This window comes from Echinops telfairi, unplaced genomic scaffold, assembly GCF_000313985.2.
Source record: "Echinops telfairi isolate 266 unplaced genomic scaffold, ASM31398v2 ScPeMD7_443;HRSCAF=831, whole genome shotgun sequence".
In the NCBI taxonomy this organism is placed as follows: domain Eukaryota; kingdom Metazoa; phylum Chordata; class Mammalia; order Afrosoricida; family Tenrecidae; genus Echinops; species Echinops telfairi.
The window spans coordinates 29,910,769-29,921,150 of record NW_022104341.1 but is presented as its reverse complement, the minus strand read 5'-3'; the positions used below and the strand labels follow the sequence as shown (position 1 = coordinate 29,921,150).

The 10,382-nt window shown below is 44.4% G+C and overlaps 1 protein-coding gene across 1 annotated transcript; it reads left to right on the top strand.

The window, feature by feature from the left end:
* The first annotated feature begins 497 nt into the window (after positions 1-497).
* On the top strand, positions 498-9,743 carry LRRC8B (leucine rich repeat containing 8 VRAC subunit B). The gene is made up of 2 exons (XM_004699273.3): positions 498-2,662; positions 8,091-9,743. The coding sequence occupies exons 1-2, from the start codon at positions 524-526 to the stop codon at positions 8,361-8,363; spliced, it is 2,412 nt and encodes an 803-aa protein (XP_004699330.1). The 5' UTR covers positions 498-523; the 3' UTR covers positions 8,364-9,743.
* Positions 9,744-10,382: the final 639 nt, after the last annotated feature.

The window sequence follows — 10,382 nt, the reverse complement described above, 5'->3', positions numbered from 1 at the left end:
CTAATAACCCAGCAAGGAGTTAAGATCCGGAAGTAACTAGATTAGTGCCGCAATTACTATCCCATAAACTCACTGCCATTGAGTCACTTCTGACTCTCGGCGGCCCTGTAAGACAGGCTAGACTGCCCTCTGGGTTTCTGAGACTCTCTGGGAATGGAAAGCCTGGTCGTCCTCCCAAGGGAGCACTTGGTGGTTTCAAACTGCAGACCTTGTGGATCCCAGCCCCATGTGTAACCACGACAAATCCAGCTTGGCCCTCACCCAGTGGTCTTCCATCTGAAGACTACAGTGCTGAAATCTAGCTGAAGCCAGAAGACCCATGTACCCGTAAAACTGCTGTGCCTCCTTCCTTCTGCCCCTGTGTGAGATCCTGACAGCCTACCTTTGCCCCCTGAGCTGACTAGATTGGGTAGGGGGTGCATGCAGAAGCATTAGCGTTAAGTTCATGTTTTGGTCATTTGCTTCAGTGGTTTTTCTTTATTGTTTTCCTCTCCCAGTTTCTGTACCACTGCAAGTGAAAGTCATGATTACACTAACGGAGCTGAAATGTTTAGCAGACGCCCAGTCGTCTTATCACATCCTAAAGCCGTGGTGGGACGTCTTCTGGTATTACATCACCCTGATCATGCTGCTGGTGGCCGTGCTGGCCGGAGCACTGCAGCTCACACAGAGCAGGGTTTTGTGCTGTCTTCCGTGTAAAGTGGAATTCGACAATCACTGCACCGTGCCTTGGGACCTCCTGAAAGCCAGCATGAACATGTCCTCGGACCGGAGGGCCCCGCTTCCCCTCCCGCTGAGAATCCAGAATGACCTCCACCGGCAGCAGTACTCCTACATCGATGCCGTCTGCTACGAGAAGGAGCTCCACTGGTTCGCCAAGTTCTTCCCTTACCTGGTGCTCCTGCACACGCTCATCTTCGCGGCCTGCAGCAACTTTTGGCTCCACTACCCCAATACCAGTTCGAGGCTTGAGCATTTTGTGGCCATTCTTCACAAGTGCTTTGATTCTCCGTGGACCACCCGGGCCCTCTCGGAAACCGTGGCCGAGCAGTCCGTGAGGCCCCTGATCCTCTCCAAGTCCAAGGTGTTGCTCTCCTCCTCAGGGTGTTCGTCTGACATCGATTCCAACAAGCAGTCCCTGCCCTACTCGCAGGCAGGCTTGGACTCAGCGGGCATAGAGAGCCCGACCTCCAGCGTGCTGGACAAGAAGGAGGGGGAGCAGGCCAAAGCCATCTTTGAGAAAGTGAAAAGGTTCCGCATGCACGTGGAGCAGAAGGACATCATTTACAGAGTGTATCTGAAGCAGATCATAGTCAAGGTCATTCTGTTTGCCCTCATCATAACGTATGTTCCCTACTTTTTATCCTACATTACTCTTGAAATCGACTGTTCCATTGATGTACAGGCTTTCACCGGCTATAAACGCTACCAGTGCGTCTACTCATTGGCAGAAATATTTAAAGTCCTAGCTTCCTTTTATGTCATTCTGGTGATACTGTACGGGCTCACCTCCTCCTACAGCCTCTGGTGGATGCTGAGGAGCTCCCTGAAGCAATACTCCTTTGAGGCATTACGAGAGAAAAGCAATTACAGTGATATCCCGGACGTCAAGAATGACTTCGCCTTCATCCTGCATTTGGCTGATCAGTACGACCCCCTCTATTCTAAGCGCTTCTCCATCTTCCTGTCGGAGGTCAGTGAGAACAAACTGAAACAGATCAACCTCAACAACGAGTGGACAGTGGAGAAACTTAAAAGTAAGCTGGTGAAAACTTCCCAGGACAAGGTCGAACTGCGTCTCTTCATGCTCAGTGGTCTGCCAGACAACGTCTTCGAGCTCACCGAAATTGAAGTGCTAAGCCTGGAGCTCATCCCAGAGGTCAAGCTGCCCTCCGCCGTCTCTCAGCTGGTCAACCTCAAGGAGCTGCACGTGTACCATTCCTCCCTGCTGGTAGAGCACGCTGCGCTGGCCTTTCTGGAGGAGAATTTAAAAATCCTACGTTTGAAATTTACCGAGATGGGGAAGATCCCACGTTGGGTGTTTCACCTGAAGAATCTCAAGGAACTCTATCTGTCCGGCTGCGTCCTGCCCGAGCACGTGAGCACCATGCAGCTGGAGGGCTTTCAGGACTTAAAGAACCTGAGGACTCTCTATTTGAAGAGCAGCCTCTCCCGGATCCCACAAGTCGTGACAGACCTCCTGCCTTCCCTGCAGAAGCTGTCCCTGGATAATGAGGGAAGCAAGCTGGTGGTGTTGAACAACTTGAAAAAGATGGTCAATCTGAAAAGCCTGGAGCTGATCAGCTGCGACCTGGAACGCATTCCGCACTCCATCTTCAGTCTGAACAACTTGCATGAGTTAGACCTCAAAGAAAATAACCTGAAAACGGTGGAGGAGATCATTAGCTTCCAGCATCTCCAGAATCTGTCCTGCTTAAAGTTGTGGCACAATAACATTGCTTATATTCCTGCCCAGATTGGGGCATTGGCTAACTTAGAGCAACTCTTTCTGGACCACAATAATATTGAGAATCTGCCCCTGCAGCTGTTCCTATGCACCAAACTCTCCTATTTGGATCTAAGCTATAATCACCTGACTTTCATTCCAGAAGAAATCCAGTATCTGAGTAATTTGCAGTACTTTGCTGTGACCAACAACAATGTAAGTACATCTATTCCTTCCTTTACATAGCCAGTCTTTTGAGCAGCTGCCGTACCCGTAGTGTGGAACATAGAGGGGAACTAGACTTGAAGTTGTACTAAGTGTCCTCTACTAGTCTGAATCCACTCAATAGCAGTGGGTGGGGTTTGGAAGAGTCCTCTGAGCCTGGCCCAACTCACACTTCCTAGGCATGTAAACTTGAGCAGACTCTGCTGACCATCATGTATTTTATGTACCATACAATTTAATCGTTCAAACATATTAAGAGTTGTCCAACCGCAACCAATTTTAGAACATTATCTTCTTATCCGCATTGTTACTAGCTCCCAATTTCCCCCAAAATCTACCCTGCCACTCTGCTATGTAATTACTAGTCCAGTCGCTGTCCTACCTTGGATTTGCCTAAGCGTTACCTATCCTGGGTTTCATGTACAGCAAATCGTACAAAGCACAAGCAGGAAGAAAAGCAACAATAATGACTTGACAAAGCAGAGAAAAACCTGAATCAAAAAGAAAGCAGAAAATATTGAAAACTGAAATAACTTTAAAGTGGGGTCAGAAGAAGGGAGAACAAATGATAAGGTATCACGTTTTTACCGAATTACATCTGCCACAATTGACTCTACAATGTTCTTTAAGAGCAAGAGTATTCACAACCCTGGACTGTGTTAAGAGGAGATTTACCAAAGACTTAATCCATGTGGGGACCCTGCAAATGGGTTTTGTGTTTCCACTGTCATCCATAGTCTTCTGAAAACTGGGCATTCACAATTTAAGCTCTGATAGCATCCCATCCTTTGGATTTGGATTTTCCCATATACAATCCTTGGATCACACCGGCTGGAGGGCTCCTTCCATGTAGACTTAGTTGATGCCACACTTAGATGACTGCTGGTTTTAAGACAAGCCTTTAAGACCACATAGACTATTCTTTCTGACAGCCGGGCACCATCTGTTTTTTTTTTTCACCACACTTTGCTATAGTACCCGTATCTTCAGTGATCTTTTCATGAGGGCATGTATTGAGTAGGATCATGCCACAAGAACTAATTGGTTGTAGATGGGGGCTAGAATTAAGTTCTACCCCCAAGTCTATTCATATTGCTTATAATGCTTTGGTTCACTTTAGAGACATGGTTATCATTTTATGATAGAGAACATATGTAAATCATCGCCCTGGGGCTTAAGTTATTGATAGTGTTACTATTTTAGTCAGTGGTATAGAATTTGAAACACTGTTGAGGAAAGGAAATTATACACGTATAAATTGGCTGCAGATCACAATACATGAATTGTTGACTTGTGCAGATTAAACTCTTAAGTGACTGAACACGATTTATGTGAATCATGGGGCTTGGGGATAGGGTAAAATGTTCAATAACACTCATTCACAAAGGCAGAACCATGCCTACCAGACTAATATATGTCATAGGAAAGCCAGGAGGGCATTAAAACACATGGTTGTCCCAGGCCACCATTCATTGAGGGACCTCAGAGCAAAAGATCTGACCCGAACTCCAATGACCACCAACGCCATAGCCTTGGGATAGCCGTCATCTGCTTTTTCCCACACGAGGGGATTCAGCTTGAAGTCAGTCCCTTAACTCCACTACAAGTGAGTTTGAAATAAAGCCCAGTTCGATTAGTGAGGTTTCTGCATCGGTTCCTTCTGGTCTGGCCTATGAAGGATGCTGTGCACCTTGAACGGACAGAGTCTAAATTCTCAGTAGTCCGTAGCACACAGCCTGGGTCGCCAGGGGCTGGAGAGAAACTACGTCAAAAGTATCCAATTTGGTAATTAGTACTGAGCATCTTGTCCACTTGATTTTCGTGGGCTTTTTAAATCATTTTATTGGGGGCTCGGACAACTCTTATCACAATCCATACATACATCCAGGTCCGCTTGGGTTTTGTAGAAGTATAGTTGAGCATTTTTCCCTTGATGCGATGGTTGCTCCACCCGGTTGACCCAGCAAAAGAAGTGTAATCACCTTCTCCGAGGGATACATGCTCTCTTCCCTGAGTCTTGACTATCATTTCCATTAAGGTTCCTTTAATTCTCTGGTAGGAGTGACAGTTGATTTGGGGTGATGTTAGCATAAGTTTTATGGGTGCAACTAAATGAACGTTTCCCTCTCTTGAAAAACTGACCCCAGCTGGCGTGAGGTCACCTCTGTCCAAATGGACTTTCAGATGTTCATATAAAGGAGGTGATACTTGGGCACTAGGGAGGCACTCGACTTCATTGCTTAGGAGACTAGATTAGAAGATTATACGATCTGAGAGAAGAAACGTGCCCTCTTCTCGGTGTTTATCCTTATAGTAGTAGACACATACGCTATTTGTCCTTTTGTGATTGTCTGATTCACTCAGAATAATGGGTTCAGGCCCCTCCATGTCTTGAGGTGTTTCATGGTTCATGGCTGTTTCTGGCTTCTTGCTGTTGTGAACTGTGCTGCAATGAACCTGGGACAGCGTGCATCTGTAGTGTTGTCTCTCATTTCTTTGGGCCATGTGCCCAGCAAAGGTATTGCTGGGTGCTGTGGTGTTCCCTTTGCTACTGTTTAAGGTATCACCGTGTCACTCTCCACAATAGTTTCACATATTTACAAGCTCTCCAGCAGTGTGCATGAGTTCCAAGCTTACCGCGCCCTCGCCAGCATTTGTTGTTCTATTTTTGAACTGGGCTCTTGTTATGGATATGCGGTGATATCTCATTGTTGTTTGGAGTTGTATCTCATGAATGGCTAGTGAGTTGACCCAGCAATTTTTAATCTAACTTATAAGTAAATTATGCTGGAGAATATGTGAGAAATATACATAAAGCATTTGGTACATAGTAATTGCCCAACAAAATGTTAGTTCTCTTTATTCTCTTTTTCAGTTTTTATATAGATATCAGCTTCATATTTTCAATTAATTAAACTTATATTTTAACTTTAAAACAGTTATGGTAGAGCTTACTTTTTTATTTTGCAAGGTCTTAAATACTTAAAGTTTGGTCCAACCCCTCACCTTTTCAAATCTATTGTAGGGAGAATAACTCTATATTTAAAATGCTAGGATCATGAATTATGCATTGCGGTAAGCAAGACAAGACCTAAATGCGTGCCTAGAAAGACAATGGAAGATGAAAGTCGTGTTTCTATAATGTGAGACTAGGACTCCTTAGGAGCTTTTTCCAGAATCCTTGCTCGAAAAGGAACCATAATTGGCAAGAGTGAAGCCGAATTAGGGAAAACTTCACTGAAACAAGGAAAAACTAAGCTAATGAATAAATTCCTGGGTTCAAGTAATTCGAAGGGAGAGGAAAAAGTAAAGAGACAGTGCATGCTCCTCTGAGAGGCAAGAGTGAGGGTCAGAGTCATGTCCGGATGAGAAGAAGAAAACTTGGTCAACAATCAGGGCTGTCGGCAATGAAAGGGATCTTCCTCTGGTTGAAAATGGGAACTGCTCTTCTGTTCTCCCCCATGCCACGTGTCTATTATTTCTTAGACATCTTTGGTAATTCATATTCACGCCAAATATGGCCTTGGGGGCTGGTGTTGACTAATAACTTGTGACTCAACAGGTACCATTTTGGAAAACCACAGATTGGTGGAAAATATACAAAAGAAAGTTGAGAGTTGAGAACATATTCTTTCTGGTCCGAAAAACTCTGAGCTTTTACTAAGTTTAAAAGGATGGAGTACATTCTAAAAGAAAACAAGAAATCTTCATGTCTTAAAGAATGTATGGTTTTAAACCCCCTTCAGGATCTATTGAGGTTAGCAGTGCTTCTTAAACTGTAGTGGATACCAGAATTAGCGGAGGGTTTGTTAAAACTTTCTGCTGCAAGTTGGAATCCACTCACAGGGTTTCGGATGTAGGACCTGAGAGTGTACATTTCTAAAAAGTTTCCAGGTGAAACTGATATTACTGCACAAGAACCACACTTTGGAAAGGACTGGTCTGGAGGTTTCTCATTAATGCTGCTTAATTACCCAGTTGATTGACTATTACTATGTGGGTCACTACGGGTATACAGAAAGCGCCCCGGTGCTGCAATGGTTAAGCACTCAGATGCCAACTGAAAAGTCAGTCGGCAGTTCCATCCCTCCAACACGTCTGTGGAGAAAGATGAAGCATTCTGTTCCTGGAAAGAATACAGCCTTGGAAACCCTGTGGGACAGTGCTGCCCCTACTAGCTTCCTTTGAGCTCATGGTCTCAATAACTCCCCGCCCGGGCTGGCCCACATCGTAGGCCTCACTCGAGTTGATATGTCCGTTTCCTGACTTCCACATTCATACCTTCAACACATTCCTCTAATTCCAAGGCTGGAAGCCAGAAGGTGACGAATGGACAGCTTTCTTCTGGAGATCAGTACTATTACAGTGCTTCCTATTATTTTTGTCATCACTACTTAGAGATGGAAATACTCGGGTTAGGCTCACATATAAACTACCCAGCATATACCAGGAGCAACTCAGTTGAGCGGCTTTTAAAGGTTCATAGAGCTGCAGGCTATTTATCATACTAAGAATTATTTCATTGTATGAATCATTTAATTGAAACTCATAGAACAAGAAAAGAATACTTAGATGGATGTGTGTATATAAGGAAGTAGAATAGAGGTACATATATCATCATATCCTGTCTTTACTTAGGCAGCTTTGTTCTGTTTTTAAGAGTAGAGGTTTCTGTCTAACCTGAGAAACACTGACTGGTGTGTGTCCGTTTTCTGGATGTTTTTGAGGATGTTGCTCATTACATTACATAGTCAACTGTATGAGGACCTTTGGGAGCTATTTATAACTGACCCAACACTCGGGCATAATGGATATTTTCCTCAGTTACAGATTTGGGGATTTTTTTCTCGTTTTTATTTTAGGGACAATAGGTATGTGTCTGATAGAGTTTTCTTGAAGAATTGCTGGTACAAGTATGCCCATTTTCTTAAGCACTGAACTGGTAACCAGAAGAAAGGTCCGTGGTTTCAGCAGCTCCATAGAAGGATGAAGCGGTCTGCTTCAGTAACAATGTATACCCATGGAAACCCTATGGGACAGACAGTTCTTCTCCATCCTGTAGGGTCACTGTGGATCAGGATTAAGTCAACAGCCATGAGTTTTGTTTTCTTGCTACAAAGCAAAGGTTTGGATGCTTCTGGTGCCCACTTTTGTGCTAACCTCCATCTCTAATAATGCTCTCATTGTTTTTCTCTTTTTCATTTACTTCAAATGCTTCCTAGTGGATCGTCAACTCCACCCCGGGGTGGGTGACCTCCCGTGTGCCAGAGGAGACCTGTGCTCCTTCAGGTTTGCTGTGGCTGGTTCGAAACCGTCAGAAATGTTTTTGGAATGAGGCAGCGGTGTAAATAAATATAGTACTATAGAGCACAAAGAATTCCAGAAATTTGACTGCTGCTCCTTTTTTTCCTCCTTCCAGATTGAGATGCTTCCAGATGGGCTGTTTCAGTGCAAAAAGCTGCAGTGTTTACTGTTGGGGAAAAATAGCCTCATGGATTTGTCCCCTCAGGTGGGGGAGCTGTCAAACCTCACTCACCTGGAGCTCATTGGGAATTACCTGGAAACGCTTCCTCCCGAGCTGGAAGGCTGTCAGGCCCTGAAGAGGAGCTGTTTGCTCGTGGAGGAGAATTTGCTGAACACGCTCCCTCTCCCTGTAACAGAGCGCTTGCAGACATGCCTGGATAAATGTTGACCCAGAGAGAGGAGACCGCACGCCACAGTCATGGGTTGCAGTTGACTTCCTGAGGGCTTACAGGAGAAGGAGAAGTAGCCAATGGCGAAAAGTGGGCAATGATTAGGACGACCCATCACCAACTATCTCATCAAAGCAACTCGGGGTCTAGCCCTAGTGAGAGCGGTAAAAAGTGTTAGCACTATGCTGAAGTTTTGTGAGTTTTCATCTTCGACTCACGGAGGCACTGCGAGAAGGAAGGTCGGGGTAAAGGGGGGACAGGAAGTGATTGAACCCCGTTGGAGGTCGTTTCAGGGTTCTTTTCCTCTCGCGACCCTCGTGCATTACTTCTGTTCACCCTGTGTTAACAGACTTCCTATTGTTATATTCATGGCCATCGATGTCCATGTCTGTGATGTATGCTTACCACGACCTTTGACTTCCATCCGTACTTGTTCGGTGTGGGGCTTTCGTTCGTTTTTAGGAGGCAGAGTGCAGCGTGTTTGGCAGACCTCCTTTGGGGCCTAACTTTTACTTCCTTTCCCAGCTTGCTCGTCGTCTCCTTAGTCGGTTTCTCTTCACGGTAACGATGCACCCTGAGAAGATTCCTGCCTTGAGCAAGCGCAGGGCCCTTAGGAGACGTCCCCCTCAAGGGCATCCTGAAAGTCATGTACTTTCTTAAGTTGTTCTTCTCGTCTCTCATGAAAGTCTGTTTCATTGGCTCTGAATTTGTATATTAAATGTAAAGCATTAAATATTTTCTCTTGTGTGATCTTGGGTTCAACATGTGTGAGGATAATTTTTGTGAGGTACAGAGAACATATGCCTTTCTTTAAGAACTTACTCATTCGTGTACTTGGTGTTAGCTGCTTATGATTTTCATATTGATGTGCATTCAGCTCCAAAATATTTTTCAACTCTGCAACTAATTGCATCGAGTTAACAAGAGCCTTGTGTTCCGTGCACAAAAATCTGTCGAGGGGGTTTCCTCGTGAGAAGATGGCCCCTGCATCTACCTCTCTCTTACGGGTACAAGTCTTAGTTACTCACACAAACTGTGATGGAAGGGAGAGGGACGGATTTGGATTTTTAAAATTGATTTTAAAACACTTTGTAGAAATATCAAAGCAAAAGCAAAAAAAAACCCAACCTTTCTCCTCCATCTGCATGATCTCCAGATATGATTATAATGTAAAACATTCAGCCTCTATTTAGCGATTAAGATGAGTTCACCAATCTCACAAAGAATCAGATCCATTTAACACTGAAATTCATCTCATGCCTCTGTCTAACTCTTCTGGAATACATTTTGTTCCTTTTTAAACAAAGAGCATTGTACGTTGGCCTTTTATTATCATGCATATTGTAAAATGAATAAAATCTACCAACGCATTTTGGGGACATGGACGTTCTTGTGTCTTTGTCGAATGGGTCTTGTCATTACAATGCCCGCGCAGCTTTGGAAGTAACCACGAAGTACCCTGGTACCTGCACCTAGGCAAGACTGGAAAACAAGACGGGTCACAAACTGCAGACGTGGAGTGGTGGTGTGTGATACACATTTTATTCTTATTCCTGAAAGTGAGCTGTTACGTTGTAGCAAAATGCAGCTTCCCTCCCTTGTCACACTCCCCAGACTGAAGTTGAGATAAAAGAATTGCTTGTTGATGCCTAGTAAAAGTTGTTTGGTATTAGCTCTGAAGAATATAGAACACCACAAGCTGCCTAACATGTGCATATTTATTCTGAGTGGGAAGAAGCAGTATCAACATTCAATCCTTACAAAACTTGCCTTTAGCCGAAACATTCAAGTTCTCAGGGAACCAGGCAGAACTGATGGGAATTGCTTCCAGGACTTCAGAAAAGAGATGCTAACTGTATCCAGGGGTGTTTTGTGGTTGGTTGCTCTTATTTTCCTTCCTTTTTTCAAGTTGACGGTCCTCTCTGTTCATATTTGTTTCATAATAGAATCGTCTTGTGTTCTGATTCCAGTGTTGGATCACATTGTCTTAAATTTGAGATGTGACTGTGATACATGGT

Coding starts and splice junctions, on each gene's coding strand:
- LRRC8B (XM_004699273.3), top strand. CDS start 524: ATGATTACACTAACGGAGCTGAAATGTTTAGCAGACGCCCAGTCGTCT. Junction 2,663..8,090: donor TTGCTGTGACCAACAACAAT/GTAAGTACATCT, acceptor TCCTCCTTCCAG/ATTGAGATGCTTCCAGATGG.